Genomic DNA, 15947 nt, shown 5'->3' on the forward strand with positions numbered 1-15947 from the left:
TTCACGCCTGTAGGTAACACCACGGGCATTCTTGACTCCATTTGACATTTTCAAAATGCCATTTTGCCCCACCCATGTGTGAGATCCATATTCCCTACACACATTTTCATCAGGCCTGGGGCAGGGTAAGGTTTCATGCAGCATGTCCTCGTCTGCTGTCACATGGTCCCTGCAGATCATGTTAATGCCTGGGTGTGGAGTCCAGGAGTCACTATAATGCATGGATGCTTTGAGTGGCGTGCTGCAAGACCCCTGCAGGGTGTGGGAGCACCTAACCCACTCATTGCTGCTTACAGCTTCAATATTTTGATTGAATCTAGATTTTACATAGAGAAGAAATATCAATATGTACGTGGTCTTGGTTTTCATTCATGGCAAATTAACAGAGGGAGTAAACGATGAAAGATGCAAAGATGGAGGAAATATTTTGCTAGAAACCTGCTACTGATAGAATGTGTGTGACTCTACACTCTTGTAGCTAATTTTCAAATTTAAAGGGATAGTTCAACATTTTGGCAAATTCGCCTTTGCCATAATCCCTATAGTCATAGCAGTAGGTTCATTACCTTTAAGTATTGGTGCATGTTGTTTTGAGATCCGCAGGGCAGAGACGTGAGCTGCTCAGTGAACACAATGGAGATGAATGGTACAGGTCCCCTGTCCCTCATCAAACTCATCAAATACACAATCCAACAACTCCAAAAGTTGTGACCTGCACATTCACCACACTATGAAATAATCATGTAACATTACAAGACTGAGTTGTTTTCGAGGCAAATACATAGTTGGAACTACATTCCAGACACAGCTGCTGGGTGGAGTGATTTAAAAAGCGCAAGTATTTCCGAGTATTGTGTGTCTTAATATTACATCATTATACATTATTTTCTCGTAGTGTGGTGAATGTGCAGGTCACAACTTGTCCACCAGAGCGTTTCGGAGTTGTTGGATTGTGTATTTAGTTTGATGAGAGACAGAGGACCTGTGCCATTCACCTCCATTGTGTTAGCAGCTCGCATCTCTGCCCTGTGGATAATTAAAGGTAATGAACCTACTCCTATGACTACAGGGATAGGCGAATTTGCCAAAATGTTGAACTATCCCTTTAAAGTGACTTGCCATAGGTTAACACACACCTGCACTGGTAGCCTCCTCCAGTGGTCTGCCCCCTGCAGGAGGAACACGGAGGGGTGGATGAGGATGGAGCTCCGGGCAGGGTTGAGGACACCTCAGGGACCTGCTGGGCCTCTGCCCCCCCTACTGCCTCCCCTCTACCGCCTCCTGCTCCCCCCGAGCCCCCTCCTCCCAGTGGCTTGTGGATGCAGCACTGTCCAGAGAACTCCCTACAGATCTTCTCCACTGCTTCACGAACCACCTGGTCCTTAAACTGCGGAGGGGGGCGAGGAAGAGAGTGAGAAAGTCTGTGTCTTAGTAAAAGAAAGACAGACACCTCCATCAGTTGTGGTATTTTGAATGCGTACTGTTGTGACACTGAGAGAGTGCATGTGGTTATATACGTAAGTGCAATGGACCATAAGTACAGGTAAAGGTAAGACAGTACAATAACAGGAAGGTGTCTGTGTGGTGTTCTGAATAGAGCCAGTAACAGGAGACCAGGAAGCCCCTCCATCGTGATATAGGAGAGTGTACTGTGGAAACCTATGATGGTTGATGAAGTGTGATGTTAAATGACTTCCCTAACAAGGTGTAGACATACTAAATAGATCATAGAATTACAATAAAGTGTCTCACTATGAAATATTGGTGTGTGACTCTTAATTAAAACAATATTAAAGGAGAATTCCGGTGATTTTTGACCTCTAAATCATTGTCCTGATGGTCACCCACTGTAACGCAACTAAAATTGATGCAGGAAAACCAGAGTTACACCATGGCTACCAGGCGCTAGGGATAGCGACAGCGCTAACCTATGGGGGCAATTCTTTCAACCACAACAAACACTCAAAAAACAATCAAATATCTATGGTACATGACTGGAATCCTTATGACACACCAGTGAACCCATATAGTGTACAGTATAAACAGTATAAACGTTGTGTTTTTGCATGTAATCACTCACCTCAGACAGCCAAAAATAAACGGTGGAGCAGTGCAGTGGTAATGTCCATAATATCTCTGACCGTTTATTTTTGTAAAGAGCAGGCGCTCTGCGATGGGATAGTAATGTCTTTCCAGGATGTTTCAGAGTTCGGCTGTCTGAGGTGAGTGATTACACGCAAAAACACAACGTTTATACTGTTTATACTGTACACTATATGAGTTCAGTGGTGTCTCGTAAGGATTCCAGTCATGTACCATAGATATTTGATTGTTTTTTGAGTGTTTGTTGTGGTTAAAGAACTAGAAACTCAACGCTAGATTTTACCGCCATTTTACACACTGGACCTTTAAAGCCAAGGTGATGAGATACTGGTTGATTCTGATAGCTGAGTGTTTCCTCTGGTAGAGGAATTAATAAGAAGAGGAAGAAACAATGTTGCAAACTGCTCTGCTGAACGTTGCTCTGTGTTGTGTGTTGTGCTGAAATGTGGCAAAGTGAACTGGTTGATTTTTTTTAAAGGTGTTTGCTGAAAATCCTCTGACATTGAGCTGTGTGATTAAACAGTTGTGCTGGATGTTGAGATCAAGCGGGCCTCAGTGAAGGACAGGGGTTGTTCTTACCTTCTCCATGTAAGAGGTGAACCAGGCAGGAGGGGTCTTGTCTTCTTCTTTGGTACCTTTCACTTCTTTCATGATCACCTGATCAACAGTGGAAGATGAAATTAAATCAGGACACAGTGCAAATACTGCTGCTGCAACTACTATATTATCCACAACACTACATGTACAAGACAACAGCAGTGTTAAAGGGATACGGCAACATTTCTTTTCGTGTCTTGCCTCACTCCCGAGTCCATGACAAGCAGATAGACACCATCCTTTCGACTGTGCGTGCAGTAAGGGAGATAGAGCCGTATCGCCCGTAATTAGCTTAGCTCAAATGCTGGAAGTGTATAGGTAGTGTTAGCCTGCCTTCTACCCGAGCCGAAATCAGCAGTCAGAAGCTGATTTCATTTTAGCTCTAAACTCTGTAAATATATCACTTTATCGACATTTCAAAAATTTTTAGGCGAGAAAGTAGCCGTTTAGATCAGCAGTGTGTCGTTAATTTGTCTAAATACCAGCTGTACAATTTTGTTCGGAGGACGAATTCGGCGCTACTCAAGCTAGCCGTTGTGACCAACGCACTTCCGGTTGATTGGTTGGTTGGTTACTTTCACAAAATAAAACACCCGTTGCCCTTTACATACAGAAAACCATGATGATAGAATTTGTGCTTTTACTTTGAAATAGGAAGCTAACCTACCCTCGATGTAGCTAGCTTGAACCAAAATAAACCGTCTTTGCTTGAACCCTCAGTTTTGACCGATCTTGTCCCGTTACCGGCATTTGACCGCTCAAGATGCCTTACCGGAGAGTTTTGTCAGCTCTGAGACGAAGATCGGCCCACCGGTTTCCGTTTAGAGTTGCTGAAGAGAGTCTCTAATGACTTTAGGTGGAGGCAGGCTAACACTACCGATGCACTTCCAGTGTTTGAGCTAAGCTAATTACGGGCGATACGGCTCTATCTCCCTTGTTACTGCACGCACAGTCGAAAGGATGGTGTCTATCTGCTGGTCATGGACTCTGGAGTGAGGCAAGACACGAAAAAAAAAGTTGGCGTATCCCTTTAACTTAGATGTTAACATCTTAGAGTATACCCTCATGAACGTATTGAATGACAGCATTGTATCCCTACCAATTTTTTAGACCAGAACCAAAGAATACATGAAACAGTGATCTGCTGGCCTCTTACCATTCCCTGTTCTGGTACTGCAGCCTGGACTTTGCGGCTGACCACCTGGGCCAGTGCAGGGCAGTGCTGTGGGGGTCTGAAGCCCCTCTTGGGCTCTGCTCCACTGGCCTTGTTGCTGGGGACCCTTGCTGGCTGGCCTCGAGTTTCATACACGTTCATGTGTAGTCGATTCCCCTGCCTTGCTGCACTCTGGGAAAGACAAGGCAAGATTATTTGTATAGGCCATGTTTACCAACAACAGTTTGTCTCAAAGGCCTACACAGCATCATAACCACATCCTCTGCACTTAGATCCTCACATCCACTGAGGAAAAACTCCCAAGATCCTTGTTTCCTGGTTTCGTTTCAACCGTTATTATTTTCCCTTTCGTTTATTTGTTCCCATGTGGTCTTATAGTGATATAAGGTGGTGGTCCTCTTTTCGGTTTTGGTTTTCCTTTTAGGAAGATCTGTTATTTAGGTAGTTTTAGTTGGCAGTGGACAGCGGTCCTACGGCCCATTGCTGGGTCGGTCTCTGTCCCCCGTTCCCCTTTTGTTTTGTTCAGCCGGCACCTACAGTACATTCCCCTCTCTATTGAGTTACTTGATTCCTGATTTGTTTGTTATATTCTATTTTTGCCTTGTTTAAATGAAGCTTGGATTTTGTTGTTCAAGGTTTAAAAACCTTTGTTTGGCCAGAGGCCAGTAACATAAATTAAGGACAATTTATGTTACTGGCCCCTTTATTTCTTTTGCTTTGGGGCCGTAACAGTTGTGTACATGAAAACAGTTTACAATATGGATTATATGGGGAAAAAAAGAGTGTTTAACTTTATGTCTTTTTGAGATCATATCATCTTCCAGTTGCAGAACTGTTCACATTAACAGAAATTTGGACCAGGGGTGGACAACGCTGTGCATGCCACTGTAGGTTAAAGTGAAAAAATAATGATCAGATCAAATCGACAAAGTTGTGCTGAAAAAAAAACTAAACAAAAAATAAACAAGCATAGGCATGTTAAAGATTTTTTATATGGTATATAAAGGCAAAATTAAAAATGAGTCAAAATAGGGTTAAGGTGGCCTGCTCTCCCTGCTTTCCCTGTATATGGCCTAGTCTGCCCAGCAGAAGCTGCTTTCATCAGCTGCTGTTGACTGAACAATTCCATATTCCATATTGTAAACTGTTTTCATGTACACAACATCCATGTCACGTCTGCTGTCCTGGGTGAGGGATCCCTCCTCTGTCTCCTGCTTTTTCTTGGGAGTTTTTCCTCAGTGGATGTGAGGGTCTAAGGGCAGAGGATGTGGTTATGTGTAGGCCTGTTTGTTGTTTTAGTTTTTCTGTTTGTTGGCCGCTTTGCTCCTCTCCGGCGCACCTGTCTGCCTCTGGAGGTGTGCATAAGTTTTGAGTGAAAAATGTAAAAGATAAAAAATAAAATAAAAATGATATTGTTTAAAATCTGTACTTTATTAATTCGGCCCCAGAAATCATCAAAATATAACCCTCCGATCCACGTCAGACATCCCTGCTATATTCATCATATTTAGTATCAGCGGATTCAAGCACTTTTTCCCATCCCCCAGATAAATATTTATTGTACTATCAAACTATCATACGGCATCTCCGGTTTTACGTGGTCTATCAAAGGCATATAAAAACTGGAAGAGAGCTTCAAATCTGCACTTTCGGGTGAAGTTGACAGCAGCGCTCCAGGTGACCTAGTTTTTACAGCGCTTTGAAGTCGTCATGTGATCCGATCATAGACCCCCAGGGGGTTAATGGGAATACTGGTTGGCAGGCTGGTTCATGAGCAAGCAGGGTGAGGCGTTCAGAAGAGGGAAGGAGATGCAGCCGGCGGTGGACGGTTGGTGCAGAGGAGAGTGAAGGGTTTTCATCATCCGATGGTACAAAACATAGTGTTTCCTCTGCGCTGTGTGTGACCATGTAGTAAGTTTCTGAGACTGTGAACATTATAGGTGGTTCATTCTGCCTGGATTCTTGGCTGTGCTTGTTTAGGAAATATCGACTGCTGATTGGTTCATTCACAACATGCTGAAAAATGCTGCTTCCCAGCTGCAGTTGGCTCATCGGATTGGAATGATCTCCCTCCTTTTTTGCGTTTCAGGATGTCATTATACGCCTTTCTTATCTTAAAACAAATTACTCATGTTTCTAAGTAATTCATTTATTTATTTATTTTTATTCTTTCTTTTTCCATTTTTGTTATTCTTACCATGTTTTTTTTATCCTTGTTATTCAATACTGTATCTCTATTCTGTATGTTAGACTTATGTGGGTAGGGGTTACGGAAGTGTATTGCATTCACTTGAATAAAAAAAAAAGTCTGGTTTTTCTGAGTAATTTATTTTTTTGGTCGGTTTTTCGAGGTAATTATTTCTGTTTTTCTGAGTAATTATTTTTTGGTTTGTTTTTTTGAATAATTGTTTCTGTTTTTCTGACTAATTATTTTCTGTTTTTCGTGGTAATTTTTTTCCTCCTGTTTTTCGGGGTATTTTTTTTCTGACTTAGCTTCGAGATTTCAAAATCCTGTGAGAAGCTCCCACCTGCAAGTAACGTAAGGACTGACTTCAAAATAAAGTTGCTATATCAGACTGTTCTGAGTGATACTCTCTGAGGAGGTATTCTGTAATAACAGGTAATTTCCTTTCAATATAAATCTGAATTTACTTGGAACACAGTGAAAATAAGACTGTATTTTTTTGTGGAGCATATTCCATGGATGTATGTTAAGCAATGTAAAAGAAAGCGCCTTTACTCATTGTGTTATGATAAAGTCTCTGTTATGAGTAGTACTTTTATTTTGAAGGATGTGTGTAGCTTGCCCTGGGAAAAGTTTGTTGATGCTTGTGTTCGAGCCGTCAGTCTGGAAAATAAAGCAATGGTGGAACCTGTACCAAAGTGGAGTTTGAATAAAAATCCTTAAAGGGATAGTTCACCCAAAATTCAAATTTCACTCATTGTCTACTCACCCTCATGTCGACTAAGAGCTGTGAGGATTTTCAGAGTCCTCCGTGCCTTCTCTGAGTTACGGGGGGGTCCGCGCAGCAGTATTTGTCCATATAATGGTTGTGAATGGACACCAACTTTCTTCGTCCAAAAAGACACACCAAAAAACATCCAAATACCTCCATACTGCTCGTCTGTAATGTCCCTCTTGTATTGAAGCCCTGACATGAGAAATTGTTCCGCCGGACACAGGCAGAGCAGTGAACTGAGACACTGGGAGCTTCCGCTACAAATAAGCTTAAAATATAGACTTATTTAATTTTTCGGAACAATTTCTCATGTCGGGGCTTCGGTACAAGACGGACATTACAGACGAGCAGTATGGAGGTATTTGGATGTTTTTTGGTGTGTCTTTTTGGACGAAGAAAGTTGGTATCCATTCACAACCATTATATGGACAAATACTGCTGTGCGGACCCCCCCGTAACTCAGAGAAGGCACGGAGGACTCTGAAAATTCTCACAGCTCTTAGCTGACATGAGGGTGAGTAGATAATGAGTGAAATTTGAATTTTGGGTGAACTATCCCTTTAACAATATCTCATGGAACTACGATGTAATAGATCCGTGATGAAGTGGAGCCTTGACTGCAGCGGTTAAACATTACCTGCAGGTGGCCGTGGGAGCTTCTCACAGGAAAAGAATGACCATGCTACCACTGTGTGCTAGCAGATAACATCCAAAAACTTAAGTATCAAATGGATAAGAGGAGCTCTCATCTCCCTGCATTACTTATTATTTATCATACAATTTCATAATATTGTTGAGAAGGACAATAATTGAGTCTCAAAGGAATTTTAAATCGAAAACAACTGTCCAGTTGCTTTCGATTTAAAATTCCTTTGAGATACTATGACCTGGACAAATGAGAATATGCACAGACAATAACTGAGGTGTGGCCTCTCTATTGTCACAATGTACAATGTGGTGGAGTTACAGTAGGTTTTGTTTGTTTGATCATGAATTTAGTACAGATTGAAATGAACAGCAATGTTTATGTGTCTGTACTATTTTCCTCAAATTTATAGTTATTCCAAATCTATTTCAAATCATTTTATTTGAAATCTAAAGCACATACTGCGCAGTGTTACACCTGGAACAGTGTGCAGTCTCAGTGATAGGCTATATGATATGTAATGGTATTACATGGAATTAACCTCTTTTTCATTTTCACATGGCCTCAAGCTGAGCTGTGCCACACCACCAGTCACTGTGCACCTGTACAGCTTTTCCTTGTAGGTTTCTGTTCTTGTCATGAGCTTGCAACAGCAGGCCTTCCTGCTGTAAATACTCCTAGCTTTAGCCTACAGCTAGTTGGTTTTAGCCTTATTGTTGTGTGGCTACTGGCCACTAATGCACTGCAGTGTGATGACACACAAACAAGCTCTAGTTTACAGCGCCATCTGCTGGTTCTACATTGAATGCAACCAATGGACATAAAAATGAGCCACTTCTAGGTCCAAGCTTTCTCTGGATGTTACTGGTTTATAGATCGGATCAGTTTATAAAACTCATGTTATGTTGTAGTCATATCTCCTTTGGAGGGGGCATAACATCCAACTAAGGTTACTATTCTGTTCTGTGTGGTCTGAAACTGGAATTAAACCCAGTCTCTACCAGTTATCACATTAGCCTACTAGTTATTCTAAACAAGCAACATGCTGAGCTAAATCTAGGTGTAGCCTCCATAAATACATAAATGTGAACAGTAATAATTGTCAGCTTACCTTTAATGCCTCTTCATACTCAACTGAAATAAGAAACAGATATAAGATTCATCTTTAATGTGACAAAATGTTTATGTGTCATATTGAAATCATTTGAAATGTCATGCCGCAAAATCGCAGCTGCTGCAGATTTGTACTGACCTTGACTGTTGATGGACACCTGAGGAGAGGAAATAGAGGAGTTTAGTTGTAAACATCTCAACCTTTTCACTGTTGTGTCAATTAAATAATTGAGTCACTCCACTCAGTACATACACACAGTATGAAGGTCATTTTACACGGCTACTCATCAAATTAAAACATGCTGTAGGCTATATCTTCTGTGTCTCTGAGGGAGCTTGTGGTGTACAGCTGCTAATGTAGAGATGTGTGTTTTGTGTCTGAATTAATTGTTGTTTAAAGGAGAATTCCGGTCATTTTCTAATCTGTGCAGACCGGACCTAGCTCTCCTCCTGCTAGCTGTGCTACACTGCAGTTAAACAGCAAAGTAATGGGGGCAGTTCTTCTTCTAACCGCAACTTTGGCCTCTATATGATGCTCAAAACATCACTACAAATGCTTTACAACATCCACATCAACATCCTTACCACACAACACTGAGTGTGAATAACTCTGTTAATGTGAGAGAGCAGTGTTAACGTGTGTTTTTATCACTGTACCTCTGTTTACTCTAGCTTCCTGGGTAGACCTTACTAGTCGACTGTCGAGCTCAGGACTGTTTCAAATGATTTTGGATGGGGGAAAAAAGCATCAATATGGATATAACTGCTTTTTTCCCCATCCAAAATATTTTTTTCCTCCTAAATCCATGTTTTCCTCGCATTTTTGTCTTTGTTGATATGGAAACAGACCCGAGCTTTGTTTGTGCTCCATACCACATACGTGGTCGTGAGAAAAGTAAAAGTGAAGTGAAGTAAAGTGAAGTGAATTTTTTGTTTACAAAGTGCAGCGAATAAAACTCCAGACTCTACCTTTAACTAAATTTTGAGCCCAGGCTAGGAACAATGTTTTTTTTGTACACTAAATTATTTTCACTGGCTTCCGCATTAAAGGCTAATAGCCTAGTTGTTCCTATCACATAATAATAAATTCAGTTTTGTGTGTGACCCTCATGGCGCATTGTGTATTGTTAACCAGGGTTACTCATCACCATGAGAAAGAGAAAGTGGAATTAGATGGGTTTAAATAGAGGTGCTGAAGAGCTGCATTACAGGAACAGCAATATCGAACAGAACAGCTCACCTTATATCAGGGAACCAAAGTCTCAGTCTCAGTCTTTAATTAAAGACCATTACTTAATTGCTGGAATGGCCCTTTAAAATAACACGACGGTAAATAATAAAAAGTGGCTGATCAGCAAATAAAACTTGTTTGACGTCAAAGTCTCTCACCTCCTCGTTCTCCTCATCAAGATAGGTCAGCTGGAGGCTGCACAGGCCATAGGAACGCTTCACCTGAACACAACACACACAAAGAATCATCTGGTGAGGACAGAGGACACAGTGTGGCAGCCAACCTTTAAAGGGATAGTTCACCCAAAATTCAAATTGCACTCATTATCTACTCACCCTCATGTCGACTAAGGGCTGGGAGAAGTTTTCAGATTACTGCGATTACTGATGCCGGCGCAAATCGCGCGAGATTTGGACAGACCAGGAAGAGGAGCTTCCGCTACAAACAAGCTTGAAATATAGACTTATTTACTAATTTTTTTCGGAACAATTTCGCATTTCGGGGCTTCAATACAAGACGGACATTACATACGAGCAGCATGGAGGTATTTGGATGTTTTTTGGTGTGTCTTTTTGTTACGAAGAAAAGTGGTATCCATTTGCAACCGTTATATGGACATGCACTGCTACGCCGAGACCCCCTGTAACTCAGAGAAGCCACGGAGGACTCTGAAACTTCTCCCAGCCCTTAGTCGACATGAGGGTGAGTAGATAATGAGTGAAATTTGAATTTTGGGTGAACTATCCCTTTAAGGGTGATGGCCTAAAAGTAGTCAGAATTCAATTTACTTTCTATTTCTATTTCTCAGCTGAGATACGTGGGCATGTACAGCAGGGAAAAGAGCACAGTTTATCTCCCTTTTTGCTGTATGTGTGTTTATCTTTGGCCCATGTTCATCCTTCAACACAACCCACTTATCGTGTATGTATGTATCAGCAATTCATGACAAATGAAAAACAGATAATGCTTAACCTTGTTCAGCAAACTCTCTTGTATCTGTCTGTTTTTGCAAAACAGCGTCTTAGAGTGAAGTCTGACATCTCAGCGTCAGAGCCACTTAAATAAATGAACTCCACCGTGGCTGAAAGAGATTAACCATAAATCCCAGGGCTTTTAGCCCATATTTTACCTTCACTCTGGCACATGGTGTTTACAGTGTCATTGATTAACAAACAGTGGGTGGGTTCAGACTGATTCAGTACGCTCAGCCTGGCAGACTATTAGGCCTTTCCTAATGCAGTACCCTGCAGAATGTAGTCATCTAGAGGTTCTGAAAATGGGGATACAACACATAGCCAAGCAGTTACATGGATGGAAAGACTAACAACAAGACTGTGGAAATCAACCAACCAATCAGAATGCAGCTAAAAATCAATCGACCAATTACAAAACATCTACAAATGCACCAAACAGAGTAGCCTATAACTTCAAATTGGCAAATGAGAATAAAGCTGTGAATCAACTAATCAAGATATGGTTGCAAATCAACCTGTGATAATATGGCTGCAAAATAATAATAAAAAATAAAAAAACAATATGGCTGTGGATCAACCAATTAGCACGCAACAGAAAATCAACCATCCAATCAGAATAGCATGGCCACAAATCACTCAATCAAATTGGAGCAACAAATAAACCATCAATACAGCAACAAACTGGCCATTAACAATCAGTTAACACGTATCAATGAGAATACAACTAAGAACCAACCATTCATTCACCAGTACACCTAGAGATAATCCTACAGATGGGATGGGGCAGACATACAGATCAACCACCAACCAGGTTTGTAAGGAGGATGTGCAAAGTTAGGGAGCAAAAATTAACCCTTTGGTACTCTCCCAACAGACTGTCAAACTGAGACAAACAAACCTTTTCTCACAAACATACATGCTTTTACTAAAGCTGGGAGATGGACCAATGGTCAGCTCCAGACAATCAACTGATTGGAAATGAGTCAAACTGAGAAAAAAGGTGTAATCATGCAATTGCCCTTGACAAGCTGTTACTTTCAGTTAACCCTCCTGTTGTCCTTCTGGGTCAAATTGACCCAATCTGTTCCCTTCCTCCACCCTTCCTTCTTTCCAAAATCCTTTTTCCCTTCGTCCTTACTTCTTCTTCCTTCCTCTTTTGATCCAATTCACCTGGTCCATTCCCTCCCTCCATCTTTCTTTCCTTCCTTTTCCCTTCTTCCTTCCTTGAACGAATCTGTTCCCTCCCTCCATCTTTCTTTCCTTCCTTTTCCCTTCCTTCTTTCCCTTCTTCCTTCCTTGAACACATCTGTTCTCTCCCTCCATCTTTCTTTCCTTCCCTTTCCACAATCCTTTATGCTTCCCTTCCTTCCTTCCTTCTTCCTTCTTTTTTGACCCAATTGACCCAATCTGTTTCCTTCATCCATCTTTCCTTCATTTTTCCCTTCCTTCTTTCCTCTCATCTTTCCCTTTGTCCTTCCTTCCGTCCTTCTTTCCCTTGGTCCTTCCTGCCTTCCTTCATTCCCTTTCCTTCGTCCTTCCTGCATTCCTTCCTTCCTTCCTTCCTTCATTCATTCCCTTCGTCCTTCCTGCATTCCTTCCTTCTCTCTATCCCTTTATCCTTCCTGCCTTCCTTCCTTCCTTTCGTCCTTCCTTCCTTGACCCAGGAGGTCAACAGGAGGGTTTATAACATCTTCAACTTGTGGTCTGACACACAGCCACTATGGGGAGGTCTGTGGCGCCACCTGGTGGATACAACTGTGTAAGGCAAGGTAAGGTAAGGCCATTTTATTTGTATAGCCCATTTTTACAAACAGTTTGTCTCAAAGGTCTTTACACAGCATCATAACAACATCCTCTGCCCTTAGACCCTCACATCCACTGAGGAACAACTGGCAAGAAAAAACAGGAGAAACCTCAGGGTGAGAGACAGGAGGGATCCCTCACCAGGACGGGCAGACATGACGTACGTATTGTATACAGACGAGAAAACTGTCTTTGCATAATTTATACTGTAGGCTGGTCGTGCAGGAGGCTGTTCAGTAATCTGTCCTACCAGGCTTCAAATCTGTCAAAAATGTGTAATACACTCTAAACCAACAGGTTATATCCAATCAGCAACTGTTTCATTTTGTAAATGAAGACTAACTGTGGTTAATATTGAAAAGTTTCCTCTTTCATTGCTGAAGCTACAAGGGGTCAGGGATACATTTTATCAGACTCTACAGGATCTGTACAACTGTCAAGGTTAACATTGAACTTTAAGTCTATAATGTCAGTTGATTCATTGATTTGCTTGTCTCCCAAAATTCATCTAAATTGAAATGAAAAAAAAACAAAAAACTTTCACATTGATGCATGTGTCCATTGGCAGTCTCACTTTTGGAAGTGGAGAGCTAGCGGTGCAACAACACCTCTACAGCATTTCTTTAAAATGCTGCAAAAAGAGGAAACACAACAGAAAGCTAAACCAAATATGCGACTTAGTAGCACAGACCACATTGGAAATTACTTTCAAAACAACTTTCTCCAGGGAGCACTGACTGGTAATGGACTCTCACTACAGGCCACAATCACTCAGTCATTAACCACTATTCATTCATCACATAAAAACTCTAGCCTCTTAGCCACAAATGAACCTGGATAGAGCTGAGATATGTTAGTCATGGTTTCTGACTCATAAATGTCTCATGAAGCTGAGTATTCATCAGCTGTTTTTGTTAAACTCTTTAAAGGGGAATTGCCGTTTTTTTTTACAATCTGGACCTTATTTCTAGCATAAAATACGATCATTTACTCACCCAGATAACTTTGGTGTCATTACAAGTCGTTCCAATGAAATTAGATACAGCCGAGAGAATGTATGTGAGTCTACAGGGCATGTGATATGTGATATAGTTTGTAAGCATTGTGAAGTGAAGAGCAGCAGTATCAAAGTGGTGTAAAAATATGAATTACAGCTTAAATGGAATACAGATCATGATTAAGATCGGCTTGTGGACCCTGGTTCGACCCAAAAAGGTTGTTTTATGATACTCTAACCAGGTCAACCCTCCTCACAGACATTTAAAGGGGAATTGCCGTTTTTTACAATCTGGACCTTATTTCTGGCATAAAATATAACATAACTTTGGTGTCATTACAAGTCGTTCCGATGAAATTAGCTCCAGCCGAGAGCCGCGTATATAATGTGAGTCTACAGGGCAGCGGAATGCAGCCTCTAAATAACACATTATCTGCAGCGAATATTTTGTTTTTTCACCAATATTTTGTTATGATACACTAGTGCTATTCCCCTCTGAGTCCGGGGTTAGCGGTTATCAACATCCGGGGTCTGTAGGTTGACCTACTAACCTCTGACCTGGATGATGTCATCCAGAAACGAACCATAGTATTAGCAGTAGCAACTTTCAGGTAAACAAACCGCGCCATGCAGCGCTCAGAGATGACATCATCCAGATAATCCACTAACAAAATATTGGTGAAATGAACGAGTTTCACAGCAGATAATGTGTTATTTAGAGGCTGCATTCTGCTGCCCTGTAGACTCACATTATACGGATATACGCGGCTCTCGGCTGGAGCTAATTTCATCGGAACGACTTGTAATGACACCAAAGTTATCTGGGTGAGTAAATAATGGTGTTTTATGCTAGAAGGTCCAGACTGTAAAAAAAAACAGCATTTCCCCTTTAAACATACTGTCATTATTAAATTGCAATTGTCTAATACTGCAGAATTTCTGGATGTGGTGCTCAACATACTGCAATGTAGAACAATAAACTAAACTAAAATCAGCCAAATAAATTAATAAAAACAAATACACAAACACACACTGCAAAAATAAACCATCAATTTGACAACACATTCCATGCAAATTTGCACAGGAGAACAGAAGTGTTTCAGGGGACACTTCAATGTGATGAACTTCAGTAGGACTTGTTTAATGCTCAACTGCAACTTTTTTAAGTGCAGCTTCAAATGACAAAGTCCAGTCAGGTTTGTCACTCTTAAAGCAGAAGTAAGCGATCCGGTCGTTTTGGCTAATGCTGCGTTCCAGGCAGGCTTTTGAAACCGTAAATTACAGCTTCAAGTCACGACTTACGACTTTGTAGCGTTCCAGGCAACCCACTCGTGTTTTTCCGACCTGTTGCCTGTGAAAGTCACTATAACGGCCACTCGTAACTTCCGACCCGTGAACTCGTACCAGATCGAACTGGTACGACTTCACAGGTCGGAAAAACACGAGTTACGGGTTGCCTTGAACGCACCATAACGTCTTGTCAGCCGATGGAGTTAGCAGCCCCCGCCCTCTTCATGGATCTATTGGTCCTCGTCCCTACGTCACCACATTCACACGCATCCCTTGGCTGCACACACAGCCCTGCATGCTGTTCTCTCTCCTCATTGGATAAAACTTGTAGGATACGAGAAAAGTTTTCTCCTCGGCTCAGAGCAGAGCAGAGTGACTGACAGACCCGTGTTTCAGTCCAAACACTCTATGTAAGTGATTGCTGTGGGAAGATATAACTATTTAAGACTTATATTAACACAAAAATATCGCTTACTTCTGCTTTAAATGTCCATCAATTCAGTGAGAAACAGAAAGCACAGTGATGCAAAGAGAAAGCCAGAGAGACGGTTGAGATCATACCTCATGGTACCCACCCTCCCATTGCTTCCATCCACTGGAAATACTTTCATTGTTCGAGTTTTTTTTTTTTTAAGCTGTTGTTTGTTGGGCAGTATTATGTTGCAGTAGGTAGCCTATTTGTTCTGTAAGACTGAGGTTTTCTTATCAACGAATTAGGAATATGTGTGCTTTGTCTTGTACCAGACTTTCTTAAATTGGATGGTGCTGTACTCTCATGGCTTCCACACACCATTTTATACTGGATTGATCAAGACAACAGGTGATCGTGGTGGGAGATGAGCAAGCAAAAACTGAATAAGCTCTGGAAAGAACAGGAAACCATCTGGTAATAATGTAATAATGTGATTACAATATGATAAAATAAAAAATAAAAAACGGTCAAGCAGCAGTGGGCATGTATTACATTATTAGGCCGACCATGCTTATGGTCTTCACGTGTATTTAGAACAGCTCCTGCTGGGCCTGAGACTCTCATCACTTCCCCACGTCTCCATGCAG

General features: G+C 41.4%; 2 protein-coding genes across 3 annotated transcripts in view; one reads left to right on the plus strand and one right to left on the minus strand.

The window, feature by feature from the left end:
• LOC310990612 (histone acetyltransferase KAT7-like) overlaps window positions 1-15947 on the plus strand; it is a 384780-nt gene that overhangs the window by 257869 nt on the left and 110964 nt on the right. The gene's annotated exons all lie outside the window — the stretch shown is intronic.
• nbr1b (NBR1 autophagy cargo receptor b) overlaps window positions 1-15947 on the minus strand; it is a 49570-nt gene that overhangs the window by 32920 nt on the left and 703 nt on the right. Inside the window, exons 2-7 of the mRNA XM_083978042.1 lie at window positions 9983-10045; window positions 8733-8751; window positions 8592-8614; window positions 3857-4045; window positions 2683-2760; window positions 1137-1387 (exon numbers count right to left, since the gene is read on the minus strand). Coding sequence (XP_083834168.1) covers window positions 1137-1387; window positions 2683-2760; window positions 3857-4045; window positions 8592-8614; window positions 8733-8751; window positions 9983-10045 — 623 coding nt within the window. The remainder of the gene's footprint in view (window positions 1-1136; window positions 1388-2682; window positions 2761-3856; window positions 4046-8591; window positions 8615-8732; window positions 8752-9982; window positions 10046-15947) is intronic.

Source organism: Trachurus trachurus (assembly GCF_905171665.1).
Source record: "Trachurus trachurus genome assembly, chromosome: 8".
Lineage (NCBI taxonomy): Eukaryota > Metazoa > Chordata > Actinopteri > Carangiformes > Carangidae > Trachurus > Trachurus trachurus.